This window comes from Coptis chinensis, chromosome 7 (assembly GCF_015680905.1).
Source record: "Coptis chinensis isolate HL-2020 chromosome 7, ASM1568090v1, whole genome shotgun sequence".
NCBI classification, from domain to species: Eukaryota; Viridiplantae; Streptophyta; class Magnoliopsida; order Ranunculales; family Ranunculaceae; genus Coptis; species Coptis chinensis.
The window spans coordinates 88,791,863-88,806,855 of NC_141462.1; the positions used below are offsets into that span (position 1 = coordinate 88,791,863).

The following is a 14,993-nucleotide window of genomic DNA, read 5'->3' on the forward strand; positions in this document are numbered from 1 at the left end:
TCTATGATGTTTCTCAGAGCAGAATAATGCATAAAACAAATAGGAATCTAACAGCAGAACATTGATGGCATATTCACACTTGAAGAGCCCTTGAACACCAAACCAAATGCATACACGACAAATCCCACTTCCATCAGCACATTTATGTAAGCAGCCAACTAGTATTCTAGTAATCGATCTGAACTAATACATCCTAACATGCCTCTAACCTTCACTTCTCAAGCACCGCAGCCTTGTTTTAGAGAACAAATTAATAATATATACAAAGATGCAATAGTACGTGCTACCTAATCATATCCTATTTTACTCTTCTACGTTGAAAATATCGTTCTCTGGCTGCAGCCAAATCATATTCATCTTTTCTTTTATGAAGATCCTGTTTCTTTCTATCTGATGATGGTTGTTCAACCATAGTGTATGCTTGCATGAAAGTATGAACTTCTGGTTTGACATCCACCGCTACAATGTTGCTCTCAGAATGCGAGGATGTTTTAGCTATTACTTCTGGTTTCACATCTACCGCTGCATTATTGCTCTCAGAATGCAAGGATGATTCAGCTTTATCTCTCACTTTCGTCTTGCCAGAATTTGAAGTTGAGTTAATCCTTGGAAGGATTTCTTTCCCTAAGGTATCACTCTTAACTCTTCCTTCCACTTTAGCACCCAACACAACATTGATCTTTCCAAGGTTGGAATGAAATTCTCTCATGGCTTTTAAGTAACCAACAATGTCATTCTTCGTAACATCATATTTCTCCTCACGCAAGCGATCTTCTTCCAACCATTTTTCATCCTCCGCGAGTTTCTTCTTATAAGCACTTGTAACAAACTTGGGTTTATCACCGTAAAGATGTTCATCTTTGCTTCTCTCTTTAGCTAGTTTTCTCTCCTTTACTATTCCATATTCACGTTTTCTGGCTTCTGCTATCTTCAATAATCTCTCTACATATTTCGATTTTCTCTCTTTGCGATCTTGCACTATGGGACAAATTACATCCGCTTTCATTTTATCATAAACGCCATCATAATCAAAAACTAATGGATCCTCTTCCAAGGCCTTCTTGTGAATCAAGCCGTATTTCTTCATGTATATATGCAGAAAGCTCTTCTAGCTGTTATTTCTTTTTCGCCCAATGAAAATCCTCTAAATCTTCACAACTGGTTCTAAAGAGACCAAAGGTATAGAAGGGTAGTGATTTATAAGAGTCCTTCTTGTTTGAAACTCTGGATTTGATTAGTTTCCAAATTCAAATTGGAGTAGGACGTCATGACGGTTCAAACTTCAAAATTAAAAATAAATAGTCCAAAAAGTACAATTAGGTTCTGCACCAGCCGGGAATCGAACCCGGGTCTGTACCGTGGCAGGGTACTATTCTACCACTAGACCACTGGTGCTATGCTATGCAACACATTTTCAAACAAATCATATATCGAACACAAAACATATAAAATAAATTAAATATTTTTGGCGGCTTGGTGCTCCGTACTCGATATAGTCTAGATCAAGGATTCAAGAGGTTGCAGTTGGTCTCCTCTTAAAACTTGTGCCAAAGCCCTAAAGCGATAATTCTCAAAGTAAACATTTGATATTCTGGAGTAATACAATTATAGTAATAAAAAATGGCCTCCGGAAGACATTTGCAACTAACCAACGTTTGAGCTTTTGGTTTAACGGAAAAAACAGTTTACTCATCAAAATTTAGATGCAATTTATGCAAATTGGGAAAACCCGAGTAGTCACCACGCACATGGAAAAAAAGATATTACAGAAGCATATTATTCCTGGAAACAGTTCAGAAAAATATTAAATGCAATTGTTCAAACAATCTGTTAAGTAAAGCCATCTTTGAAGCATTATGCACATAATAAAACAAAACATAAGCCGGACATATATTTTACATCGAGTCCGAACTGTTTGCGCAGTACTTTCTACACCATTATCATGTCACAGATAACCAAGAAAAGGGACAAGCCAAGAGAATAAATGTAAGTTTTTACTTTTTTAACAATGTAGAGAGCTCACCCTTCTCATGCATAGAGACTAGGATATCGCAACCTCCTACCAGTTCTCCATTGACAAAAACCTGTGGGAACGTTGGCCAATTGCTATAACTCTTAAGTGTATCCCTCAGCCCACTGTTGTGCTCCTCATCAAGCACATCCACGCTCTCGTAATCTGCTCCTTGGCTTTCTAGTATCCCCACTACTCTTTGTGAGAATCCACAGAGCGGGGCGCTCCTGGATCCTTTAATGAAGGCCACCACCTTATTTTCTTTCACCAGGCGATCAATAAGCTCCTCCAGAGGAATTGTTAACTGTACATTGCGACCAGGGGTCAAACGGAGATCAGACTTCTTCTGCACCCGCTTGACCCATATACCATTACCTGACTCATTGCCGGGTGGAACCTTTCCAGTGGCTGCAATGTGCTCTTCCATCCATGACTTCCAAGCTTCTGTCAGAGTTGTTCGATCTGGTTCATCAACAACTCCTACCTACAGCATGGACCATGTAGTTGGGAAAAATAATAATTAAGAGAGCACTTTTTATGATGCAACAGAAACAAGAGATGGCCCCTATTACGATTGTACAAACTCCGTTCTTTTATTACAAAAGGAATTCATCACATTGATAGGATACCAAGTTTTCGTTCGAGAGGGAAATATATCAACCATAAATGTATCTCAGTGACAAAGGCGATGAACATAAGAATCTATTACAACTCACAATCAGAAAACACCTAAAGCTCAAACAAGTAATAAAACTAATTGAATCTGTCTAAAAAGAATTTTTAACAAAAAAAGAGCAGAACCGGGAATGATTCTTAAAACAAGCACATATACACCAGTATACTTGTTAATTAAATGGTAGTATACTTGTTAATAATACCTTCACAGCAGAACAAAGGTCAGAAACTGATTTCCGGTGAGAAAGAACACTGGCGGCAATATTTCGCGACACACCAATAAACTGCAAATCATTGTTCTGGTCAAAAACGGCATATACACCGGAATCTGCAGGGAAATATCCCGAAATTTCGTTTGATTCTAATGGGACTTTGACATTATCGGTTTCTGAAATTTTCTTGACAGCGGAAACTAGGGTGAGAGAAGAAAGTCTTTTTGAATTGGTAAGTTTTAAGGAGAGAGAAGGAAATGTTTTGAGATGTGAAGAAAATGAAAGGCGAGGGGTAATTTTGGGGAAAATAGATGTTGGGGAAGTTAGTAGGTTGAGTGTTGCAGTAGAAGCCATTGGTCAGGGGTTGATGAATGGAGAACAGAAGAATCTTGACTAAATTCTATCGCGGGTTAGAAATAAGGAAATGGTTACCAAGTATTGTCATGTTCACTTGATAGTTTTACATTTTAACAAATGAAGGGTTAACTATATGCAAAAGTAATTATAAAATGAAGGTTAACTATTATCCCCCTCTCCAAGTACACCAAAAAAAAATCAATTTGTATATTTTTTTTGTAGTGGAAAGAAAGACCTTAATTTCTCATCTAGTTGGGGTAATTCTAATTGGCTCATCTAGTGAGAGTAATACTCGATAACTCTAAAATGAAAAGAGGAATCTTTTTTTAAGTAGGTTTTGGAATGGTTTTGTGTCTACGGGGAGTTTTGATGTTGACACGTGAGTATTTATAGGTCTAAGACTTGATAAACATAGAAATTTGATGTTTGAATTACAAGTAGAAGCATAGGTGAATTTATTATTTAAAAGAGCATCTCTACTTGAACTTTCTAATTCTCATTCTCATTCTTTAATTTGTCAAAGTTGATTTTTGCATTGGGGGAAAACTGTTGGGGACTTTATTCTGGTTTTCTAAACCAAAAAACCACCATCATTTTGAAAACACAGTTAAGGACAATAGTTTACCCTCGTCGTAAAATGATAATAGTACTCTTAGAGCATCTTTAGGAGTGATGTCAACCTAGCATCCATATAAGTTGCATTATAGATGACACCCATCCTTTTTCCTGTAAAACCTCACAGAGGTACTACAAGGAAAGAGAACAGCAAGAAAAATCATTATACACAAACAATAGACTAAACAAACGGATGGTGAACCAGCATGTTCCTTCTCTAGAAACTCATCACTGCAAGCGGAAGAAAAAGATAAATATCTACATACTAGGAAGGAAAAAAAAAATCGTTGCAACCCAAGATGATAATATTGGTAAACTGGTCACAGTCAATCTATTTCATTTATTTAGAAGTCAAAAATTAGGAAATAACCTACTGCATCAAGATATAGACAACTACTAAACCAGGAGACTTGGTAGGTCATAAAAACAATAAAAAGTAAATTGGTACCTCTCAGAGCTCTCACTTACTACACAATTAACATCCTTTAGAAGATGAACACAATCCATCAATCACTTCTTCCTTTTCTTACTCCCTGAGAAATCACCTTTATCGAACCCTTTAAACTCATTTGTTGTGTCAACTGTTTCTGCTTCTTCATACCTGTTAAAGGAGACGAGGAGAGAGAGTGAGGGTTCTTTGTTTGATTTTGTGTTGGAGGTGTTGGTTTGGGCATTTGGAGCAAATTGGGGAGAGAGAAGGAGAGAAAAAACCCTTCGCAAGATTATCGACTTTTATATTGAGTTATTTTGATTTTCTGAACTCTAAAAATATCCGAGGGCTGAAATTTCGTTTATTGGAAACAGATCGGTGGATTAGATCGATCGAATGTGCCTAGAATGTGGCTATCCCCCCCCCACACACACACACACACATATATATATATATATATATATATATATATATATATATATATATATATATATATATAATAAAAATGGAAGATGCCCATATCGACGAGTAAGTTCAATCATTTTCTTAAACAATGGGCTATTAGTATTTCCGTTTACGCGCTAAGCAGTTAAAATCGGTTTTTGAAACTAATCGGTCGAGGAGCGATATGCGATTAATCGGCGATTTAATCGGTTATATCAGAGGTATATATTTGACACTTTCAAAATATATAATAATACAATCATAAGATATTTCTACATAGTTATTCGAGATGCAACAAAAAATATCAGATTTTCATAATCATATCTAATCAACTCAATTTTAGAATACTACAGATATGCCAAATACAACAATTATGTTAAATATTTAAAGAAATAAAGAGAGAGAGAAGAGATAATATATATTAGAGAGATGATACAATAATATTTAACATTCGTTAAGAGAAGAAAATAAGTAAACTCTTAGCTTTGTGTGTTTATTAGGTTCCATTATTATTAATACGGTTTAAAAATCCAATTTATTAATTTTACGTATTTTTTGGGTAAGAAACCGATATTTTCAATAAATTTTTTTTCTCAATTTAGTGAGAAATCGGTTATTTTGGCCATTTTGGCTGATTAATATATCAATTCGGTGTGATAAAATCGGTTTAGTGATTTTTTTTTAAAAAAAGGGTAAAAACTAATCGGTTTAGAATCATAAAAATAAACAACAACTACAAGGGCAATTATGTACAATTGTAAATTAGAGTCCTCAATTTCCGGAAAACGCAAAACAAAGTAGAATCCAAATAGGAAACGAATCTTCTCCTACTTAAACTCTTTCCGTAACTTAACCCGCACACTTTTTCTCTTTTCTTCTTCTTTATACTACAATGGTGCTCCCGATCATAATGCACTACACCAGAAAGAACAAACGCAAACGAAAAGAAACTAAACTTCATGTTAAAGAAAAAGTCGAGGTAATTACCATGCTTCTTTTCTTTTCTCAAAACCCGTTTTCATGCTTTAACATCTGTTTACTAACTTGTATTCTTTGTTTTTTTGTATTCTTGTAGGTAAGAAGAGTAGATGAAAGTACAAAGAAAAAGTCCTGGAATTCTGGAACTATAGTAAAATCTGATGATTTAGTACGTTATGTAAGATATGATAATATTTTTCTTGGTGATGATAGTTGTACAAAGCAAACTGAATCAGTATCTGTTTCTTCAATACTTGATGGAGTTGATAGAGTTGATAGTGCCGATGACATGGATAGTTTAAGCTTAAAGCATTGTCGTGCCACGATAATAAGGCCTATACCACCGTTGTTAAGTGTTAAAGAGTTGTGTTATGGATTGTGTGTAGATGTGTGTATAAATAATGTCTGGTGGGAAGGTGTAATTTTTGATAGTGAAGATGGTTCTGAGGAAAGATTGGTTTTTTTACCTGAGTTATGTGATGAGCAGAAATTTTGTATTGGGCAGTTAAGGATTACGCAAGAGTGGAATGACAGGTCTGGGGAATGGTTGCGTCGTGGGAAATGGTTGTTTCTTGAATGTGTTGAGGAGCGTAAGAAAGGGTTGTCGATTAATTTATCGGTTAGAGAGATTTGGTTTAATTTGAAGGGTAAAGAAGATTTTGAGAAGAGAATTGGGGATTGGATTTGTGGTACGCGGTCAGTATGGGATGTTTTAGTATTGGAGGTTGTTCGTGGAATGTATCCAGAATTAGAGAATGGTCATAATGTTATTAAATTGCAAGATGGAGGGACAAAAGAGGTTGTGTTGAGGGACCAGGAGGAGAAAACACATTATGTTTCGAATTTAGCTGATTTGAAACCTGGAGGAGTTTATTCACAGGTTAAAAGAGGGAAACGCACTACTAAGTTTGTTCGTAAATTGTATCCAGAAATAGATCGTAATGTTATTGAGTTGCAAAATGGAGTGAATATTCCCGAGAGTCCTGATGGAGGGATAAAAGCGGTTGTGTTGTGGGACCAGAGGCAGAAAACACGTTCTGCTTCAAAGTTAGCTGGAGTTGATGTAGTTGTTGTTAAGCCTACACAAGTTTGGACTAATTCACAGATTAAAAGAAGGAAGTGCGGTACTACAAAGTCTGTTGGTAAAACTTATCCAGAAATAGAGAATTCTCATAATCTTATGGAGTTACAAGATGCAGGGACGGAAGAGGTTGTGTTGGGAGGCCAGGATGGTAAAACCAATTCTACTTCAAATTTAGCTGAATTCGAAGAAGATGTTGATTTGAAGCCTGAAGGGGTTTGGACTAATTCAGAGGTTAAAAGAAGGAAACGTCGTTCTTCACAGGTTAAAAGAAGGAAATGTGGTGCTTCAGAGGAGGTTGTATCTGAAGGCCAGGTAGATTATACTTCAGGACCTATATTGCAGAATGAGGAAAAGCCAATTGTCTTGGTGGAGGTTGTATCTGAAGACCAGGTAGATTATACTTCAGGACCTATATTGCAGAATGAGGAAGAGCCAATTGTTTCGGAGAAGGTTGTATTGGAAGACCAAGTAGATTATAATTCAGGACATATATTGAAGAATGAGGAAAAGCCAATTGTTTCGGCTGTAACTTCGGATTCAAGTTCAGATGATCTTACTCAGTGGTTTAAAGATATGTTGATGCAAGATCAGGAGTGCTCAGCTAATATCATATCAGATAACTACCAGGATTCCAATTTAAAGAAACATGTAAATGTTGGCTCCAATGATTTAGCTGCCAGCTTGGCTACTAAGGACCTGGCGGTGGATCCAAAGTCAGTTACAACTGGATCCATTGTTAGTTCTGGTGTTGATGATTCTTTTCTTTGGGTTGGAGACAGCAGATTGGAAGAGTCCCCAAGAATAATAGTTGCGGACTGCGCTGCAAATGATTGTCAGAAAAGAGATGATCAGACCTTCAATGTGCCCCACGCTGAGCATTATGCACAAGCAGGAGATGCAAATTGGCAACCCGCAGGAACTGATGTCCTTCCTGGAGCTGAGCAGTGTCCTGATGCAGTACAAAACTACACGGAAGGTGGGAGTTGCAACAGAAAATCAAAAGATAACAATGACAATGCTACATTTACAGAGGTTAGACAGCATCTAGCAGCTCTGGGATGGAAGATAGAGTGTAGGAAAAATGAACTTGAAACCAAATCCAAGCTTTTCTTTCGTTACATCGCACAGGATGGGAAGACCATATATTCTCTCCGTGATGCCTGCAGACACCACTCCGAAGTTATAAGAAATGTCAGGAATCAGATATCCCAAATTCGTCATCAAAGTTTGGTTACTCTCCCTGATAAGCAGTTAGATTGCAACAACAACGCACTGGACTCTTCGTTAATCCTTGAGAAAAAAAAAGCCGATTTCTACCCTCCTGAAAGCAAGTCACCATCTTTAAATCCTGTTTCTGATGATGAAGACTCCATTGAAGTTGAGTATTGTCCAGAAGCTGTGACAGAATGGAATGACATAGGGTCTGATAAAAGTAAGGTGAAACTGGTCAATGAGAGTCGAAGTACTAGAGATATGACTTTAAGAGCAAAGAAGCACCTCTTGGCTGTTGGGTGGAGATTGTGGTATATCACAAAGATGAAAAATAAGCGTGAGTTGCGCTATACTTCACCAAAGGGCAAAACTTATATATCTCTTGTAAAAGCTTGCGAGGCATGCATTAATTTAGGAATGCTTTATACTAAACAAACGCTGTCTGGTATGAATGGTAGTAAGAAAGTAAAAGATCCATTAAATAATGAGTTCTTTTCGTCGAAGACATGTGTTGAGGCTGAAAAAGGATCAATTCAAATGTCTGATGAGAGTTATTTTGAACCATCTGGTCCATCACAATCAGAAGAACATCTGCAGTTCGGTAATGCACATGAAAGTGAAATAGGAAGATGCCTGGAGTTGCAAAACAGCAGTCCTCGTCCTCTTGTATCTGGATTTGTTCATAATCCAACAAGTGAGCACCATCAAAGTAGCCAAGATGAAACAAAGGTAGCCACTCCACGTGATAGAAGGTCTCGAAAACAAGTGAATCACAGTGGTCTTCCACGGAAACGAAAATTACAGAAATCATCTAAATCTCTAATCAAACGTGAAGCTATTTTGGATGGTAGCTGCGAAACCCATATGCTGCGATCACACAAAAGAGCAAGAAAGATTCTGGAACCAAGCCCTGTGTACTACACCCCTCTTACAGTTCTCTCTCTTTTGATAGACAACAATGTGGTACCACCAAGGACAAAAGTCTATTACACAGGCAGAGAGTGCCCGCGTATGGTTGAAGGGAGGGTTTGTCAGGAAGGGATTAGGTGCAAATGTTGTAAAAAGGTTTTCAGTCTCAGCAAATTTGAAGCTCATGCTGGCAGTAAATCTCACCAACCAGCTGCAAATATTTTCTTGGAAGATGGCAGATCACTTTTGCAGTGCCAGAAGCAAATCATACAAGCTAACAATCTATATTGCTTTGCAGCAGAATCACGAGAGAGGGTCAAGAGAGATCGTAGTTGTGATATTAGTGATAATATATGTTCCCTGTGCCACTATGGAGGCGAACTAGTATTGTGTGATCAATGCCCATCTGCATTTCATTTGAGCTGCCTTGATTTAAATGTGAGTTCCTTGTTTTTCTTCGTCATTTGCGAAATTTAAGAATTCTGTTGTTGGATTTTGTTAGAAGAAATTGTTAAACTGATTAAATTTTTTTTGTGATTGTAGGATTTGCCAGAAGGTCAATGGTTCTGCCCATCATGTCGATGTGGCATATGTAATCAAAGTGAGTTCAATGGAGACATTCAACAGTTCACTGAGAAGACAGTTTTATTATGTGATCAATGCGAGCGAGAATGTAAGCTTCATTCATATTTTTGTGTAGTGTAAGTTCAAATATATTTACCTGCTTTAATATTTGTCTGCCTTTGTTGTTTTGCAGATCATGTCGGGTGCACAAGGCAAAAAAGTCCCGTGACGGCAGAAAGCTTTTCAAAAGGAAATTGGTTTTGCAGCGAAAAGTGTGAAAAGGTACTTAATAATATTGCGTATGTGTTTAGTTACTTTAGTATACATTTGGTGTGTTATATTGCATTCCTCTCCTCAGTGTCTGCTTTTTGTGAAAAAAGACCAATTGAAGTGAAGGAAATCCGTGCGTGAGATTTTTTTTTTATCTTCCCTGCAAACTCCTTCTGAATGTTTTCTGCATGATCTCTGTTTTCCTTAGATGGTAATAGCATAAGCATGGAGCGACAGGAATCGGCTCCACATCATTTGCATTCAAATTATGCATAAACATCTGCATAGGAAGTTGGATTATTATGTGTAAAAATCTGTATAGGAAGTTGACTCTTCTGTTGTATTCTAGAGAACATCATATACTTACAAAATTAAATGCATCAACATTTTTTCATTTTGACATCTGTCGTTCGAAATAGTTTCATATTTTGGACCTTATGGGGTTCGAGTGTTACTCATTTATGTTCAGAATATGTTTTGCATGCTGTGTGCTGCATGCATGTTTTGGGCACATAAAATCTAAAATTCATTTGTAATTGGTAATTGACTCAGATAGGTGTGCAAGTGATATTCAGACTTTATTAAGGGGAATTTTGGATGATCAATTTATTGTATATGTGAATGATTAATCTGCTGTGTGCCTATGTGCAATCGGCTCCTGGGAGATATAAATATTGACAATATAGTCTTAAACTTTATTGTTTAGGTTTTTCTTGTTTTGTTGTGATAATCGATTTTCTTGTTGCAGATTTTTGTTGGCCTCCATCAGTTATTAGGGAAGCCTATTGCAGCGGGTGATAATAGTTTAACGTGGACAATGTTGAAATCCTTCAAAGGTGATTCTCAACTTGCATCTGACAGCGAAACCACCATAGAACATCACTGCAAGCTTAATGTAGCACTTGGTGTGATGCACGAGTGCTTTGAGCCTGTTAAAGATTTGTACACCAAGAAAGATATCGTTGAAGATGTTGTATTCAATAAATGGTAAGACTTGTTTTTTACTTATAAATATCTTTGGAGTCAAAATAAAATCTTTATGATACTTGTTTTTGTCAAATGAGATACTATACAATTGGGATTTACATTGGTAATTCTTGATTGTTATTTCTGAAGTTTCTTGCTAATCCTTAGTTGTCCTAATTATTCCATATCTTGGCATATACATGCATCATGCATGTCAGGTTATACTGTATAGTAGGCATTCACAATGTTCTTGATTTATTTATTAGGCATGTACTTGAACAGTAACTTCAAGTTGTACATGTGCACTAGCTCTAAAGTTGACAGTTGCATCAATAAAGAAATAACCTGATAATGCTTACAGAAATAGAAGTAAAACCATGAATATTACGGTTACAAAGTCCCCAGACTTCAAAAAACAGAACTAGAGAAGATACTTCTCTGTCAAAGTTTGGTTGCTCATCTTCTTGCCTTGAGTTAATTATTGCGGTGCCTAGAGTCCTGTTTACACGTTTCTATGGAACACCGGTCGTCAGTTCGGTGCCAGTGGTCATGTTTGTATTCTTGGATGATATATAATCAACAACGTTTTTGCTTCTTTTCTTATTGTGTCCCGTTTGTGATGGTTAACATGATATATTTCATCACCAAATTTATCCTTGATTTCATATCAGCTTGATCAGATATGGTTTCTTGGTAGTTTTAATCTCTCAAATTCAGATTTTTTTTAGACTTTTCTATTTAATTTTTTTCCTATGATACTGATGCTGATTACCATGAATAGGTCAGAGCTGAAACGGCTGAACTTTTGGGGATTCTACACTGTACTTTTGGAGAAGGACGATGAACTGGTATCAGTAGCCTCAGTTAGGTATGCTTTACCAGTATCACATTACTGTGAAATGATTTCGCTTTTCCTGAATGATAATGACATTATCTGCATTTTTTCCTTTCTTTTCAATAGGATATATGGTGACAAGGTGGCAGAAGTGCCCTTGGTTGGTACGCGTTTCCAGTATCGTCAGAGAGGAATGTGCCGTATATTAATGGACGTGCTTGAAAAGGTAATGTTCTAAATAAAACATCAGTTTTAAATAACGGCAATCGAGGTGGTAGTAAGACAAATAAGTTAATTTGATATTCATGAGTTCATTCTGGCACAAGTTAAGAATAGACATTAGTCTCTTGTTCAGTATTGCAGCATATACGAGGTTGTTAGACATTAATTTGTGTGAGGTCTCTTGTTCATTGTGTCTTAGTTGAGTGGATGATTGTTGATTAAAGGTTTATCTTGAAGTATGCTGGTCAAAACAAGCTGGGATTGTGGCGTAATACATACTCTTTGCCCTCAACACTGGATGTTAGGTTAGATAGCACTGTTAGAAAAGCCAATTTCAGGGAGTTGTATTATTGTTATTATTATATTTTAGTGATGTGTCGAGGGAGATCTTACTCAAATTCCTTTTTTAGGAACTAAACCAGAAGAAAATTCAACACCTAAAATCTTGGAGCTGAGATGCATATTTGAGTGAAATCTTAAGATACATGATTTAAATGAAAAATAAAGATGGTGTCAGACTCATGATAGTTGCAATTCTTTGGTTGTTTGTTCCAAGCACAGCCTAATTGAAACAGTGAATTCTCAAAGTTGGGAGAAGAGGGAAACATACAATTACTCCAGCACAAGGGACTTCACCGTGTGTTAACTCCTTTTGTTCAACCAAATGATCCAATAACCAAAACTGGACGGTTTTTGATCCAACACCTTGTCCAGTTATGGAACAAAATAATCCTGTTGGATACTTAATGATTTATAAGATGTTGCATACTGCTAACAAGGAAATATTTCCCACTTTCCTCTCGTATTTTATATTGCTCTTTCAAAACACAGCAGTAAGGAATACTTATTAGCTAATACTAATGTTGTGTCTTTCTTTGCTGTTCAGAAGCTCGCAGAATTAGGAGTGGAGAAACTAGTTCTGCCTGCTGTTCCGCAAACTCTACATGCATGGACAACATCATTTGGATTTTCTAAGATGACAAGTTCTGAGAGGTTGACGTTCCTGGACTATACTTTCTTGGATTTTCAGGACATGACAATGTGTCAGAAAATCTTGAGGAAGGCACCTGAATCATTGGAGTTAACAGGTGTGTTGAGTTCAACCATTGTTCTGGAAAAGCTGAAACAAAACCTAATATGTGTTTCATTTTGAATTGAATTTGATATTAATCTGTATTGATTTAGTTTCTTCTCGCGTTGAAGAGGAAGAATGCACCAGAGTTGGAGATGAGATCAATTTGACTTGCCAGGACAAACATGTCGTTTCTGAAGGAATTCAAGCAGAACATATCAAACAAAGTAAAGGTGTTGAGAATGCCATTAGCGTACCCCATTCACGTATGTTTTAAATTTTCATTCCTTCCAACCATTTTTTTTCTAACCTATATACCAATGAAGAGTGTTCTTGTCTAGGAACTAATAAAACCCTGCATATCATAACATATACTTGTGTTCGTACTTCTCTTAAGACAGTTAATGTTACATTGATGATACATCTATGATTGGACTGTAAAACTTATTCTGTTGAATGTTTGCTGTGCTCAAATCCAATTATTTTTTATGCTTCTAGCTTCTCCATTTATATTCCCTGTTTTGTGCTTTGTTGACACTACTTTTATGTTATCTCTGATGCATGTTCATTCTTTCCACAGGTGATAATAGAGAGTCTTGATTAGAAGTTTTGGTTAGAATATGTGCTGCAGCTATTTACAGAAGGTTATATTAGCCTCTCTTTCACAATCAACCCCACTGATTTCATGTACAGTAAGCGACGAGATCAATTTTCTTTTGAGGATTTTGACTAAACAAGAAAAAAGGCACCTTAAGGGAAGCAGTTAAAGTACCGTGAGTGTAGGAGACAATTGGTGATAAGAGCTCATCAAACAGGCTATTGAGATCAATTTATCAAAATGGTACTTCAGCGATAACTGTATGATAAAAGACCCAATATGATACCATGCAGACTTGGACAATGGGATAAGACTATGTGAGATGTGAGCAGAGAATGTAGTGGCAGTTATTGCAGTAGTTTTTCCTAAAGGATTATTTGTAGATAGGCTTTTGTAAAGAGAGAGGGTTATAACCGGAGCTTGGTGTCAGTTCCACTTTTTTTGTAAATCTGAAACATTGTATCTTGTACGTAATATATACATAGTTCTTTCGTTTGCACAGAATCTTTAAAGAGAAACGGAGATTTTATATTCCATGTAAGCTGTTGACTTACTTAAGATTATCCAGCAAACCAAACACCAGGCTGTATGGTAGTGTCCAAAGTATATGCAACCTAACAGATCTAAGTGGTGAACTCAGCAAGGTCACATACAATGATCTCATATTCATCCTTTTACAGATGAGATTTGCGTCATATACATGTACAAACAACTTACAAACCCTTGAGGCGTCAGTGAACAGGCACATTAACATTCCTTATGCAAATTGTAGCTTGTACATTTATACAGCTACGACGCAACAACAGTACATACATCGCTATAATCGCAAACTATACCCGAAAAGAGCGAACCATGCCTGTTTTATTTTGATCTTATCAGCTGTATCTTGGATCCTACTTGCAACATTTAACAGGTGCATTATTGGGAATGAGTGGTGCAAATCAAACAGAGCACATCAACAGGGCCCCACTTGTTTAATTTTCAAGTTTAGTAAGCTCTTGTCATGACCCCATTGAGCATTGGATATCTCTTCAAATGAACCAATTTAACAGCAATAGCTAACAAAGTTGAACAACATACATTATTTAAGGAGGCATTTAAAAATCTTATAAGCAGTTGATATTTCAGGAACGACCCAGGTATTGAAACGACAGTTGAAGAGGATTAACGAGTCCAGAAGACCAATTTCATGTAACGCCAGCTGCTTTTTTGGATCAAATATCCTTATCATTACAGCCCATGCTTGTTGTTTTTTCTTAGGAGGACCTCCTAAATCATGTGTCATTTTGTTGCTAAATGTGAGTAAATGTCTAAATCAAAGTAATGTTCACTTATATGCACCTGCCTGCCTTGTCTCCTAATGGTTAGTGCGAATAATAAAAGAAGAATGTATAACTAATACCATAGATCGTCCATAACTCTCCGAGTCTCTGACTATCTGTACAAGGGTACCGTAGTTCGTTGATTAAAGATGAGAGAATGTTCTTGGATTGACGTTCTTCATAATCTTAACGATACCAATTATGACAACAATAATCA

The 14,993-nt window shown here is 36.6% G+C and overlaps 3 protein-coding genes and 1 non-coding gene across 5 annotated transcripts; 1 reads left to right on the forward strand and 3 right to left on the reverse strand.

Annotated features, from left to right (window-relative positions):
* Positions 1-160: 160 nt before the first annotated feature.
* Positions 161-1,220, reverse strand: LOC147489741 (nuclear speckle splicing regulatory protein 1 homolog). The gene has a single exon (XM_086569934.1). The coding sequence runs from the start codon at positions 1,085-1,087 to the stop codon at positions 299-301; it is 789 nt and encodes a 262-aa protein (XP_086426060.1). The 5' UTR covers positions 1,088-1,220; the 3' UTR covers positions 161-298.
* Positions 1,221-1,324: 104 nt separating this feature from the next.
* Positions 1,325-1,395, reverse strand: TRNAG-GCC (transfer RNA glycine (anticodon GCC)). The gene has a single exon. It is a non-coding gene; the product is annotated as a tRNA-Gly (tRNA).
* A 435-nt stretch (positions 1,396-1,830) lies between these two features.
* Positions 1,831-3,520, reverse strand: CXIP2 (CAX-interacting protein 2). Its single transcript, XM_086572818.1, has 2 exons — positions 2,890-3,520; positions 1,831-2,495 (listed from the first exon to the last, which is right to left on the reverse strand). Exons 1-2 carry the CDS (start codon positions 3,250-3,252, stop codon positions 1,995-1,997), a joined length of 864 nt encoding a protein of 287 aa, XP_086428944.1. The 5' UTR covers positions 3,253-3,520; the 3' UTR covers positions 1,831-1,994.
* Positions 3,521-5,483: 1,963 nt separating this feature from the next.
* LOC147489744 (uncharacterized) lies at positions 5,484-13,953 on the forward strand. 2 transcript variants are annotated; one of them, XM_086573105.1, is made up of 10 exons: positions 5,484-5,723; positions 5,820-9,365; positions 9,471-9,600; positions 9,685-9,773; positions 10,510-10,748; positions 11,509-11,595; positions 11,689-11,788; positions 12,671-12,872; positions 12,970-13,122; positions 13,437-13,953. In XM_086573105.1, the coding sequence occupies exons 1-10, from the start codon at positions 5,637-5,639 to the stop codon at positions 13,454-13,456; spliced, it is 4,653 nt and encodes a 1,550-aa protein (XP_086429231.1). In that variant the 5' UTR covers positions 5,484-5,636; the 3' UTR covers positions 13,457-13,953. The 2 variants fall into 2 exon arrangements, with proteins under 2 accessions (XP_086429231.1, XP_086429232.1); XM_086573106.1 differs by having other exon boundaries at positions 12,988-13,122.
* The last annotated feature ends 1,040 nt before the right edge of the window (positions 13,954-14,993 follow it).

Excerpts from the sequence above, each read along its gene's own strand:
- LOC147489741 (XM_086569934.1), bottom strand. The coding sequence starts at position 1,087 with ATGAAGAAATACGGCTTGATTCACAAGAAGGCCTTGGAAGAGGATCCA.
- CXIP2 (XM_086572818.1), bottom strand. The coding sequence starts at position 3,252 with ATGGCTTCTACTGCAACACTCAACCTACTAACTTCCCCAACATCTATT. Across the intron at positions 2,496-2,889 it reads ACCTTTGTTCTGCTGTGAAG|GTAGGAGTTGTTGATGAACC; the intron begins GTATTATTAACA and ends TCCATGCTGTAG.
- LOC147489744 (XM_086573105.1), top strand. The coding sequence starts at position 5,637 with ATGGTGCTCCCGATCATAATGCACTACACCAGAAAGAACAAACGCAAA. Across the intron at positions 10,749-11,508 it reads GATGTTGTATTCAATAAATG|GTCAGAGCTGAAACGGCTGA; the intron begins GTAAGACTTGTT and ends TACCATGAATAG. Across the intron at positions 11,789-12,670 it reads TAATGGACGTGCTTGAAAAG|AAGCTCGCAGAATTAGGAGT; the intron begins GTAATGTTCTAA and ends TTTGCTGTTCAG.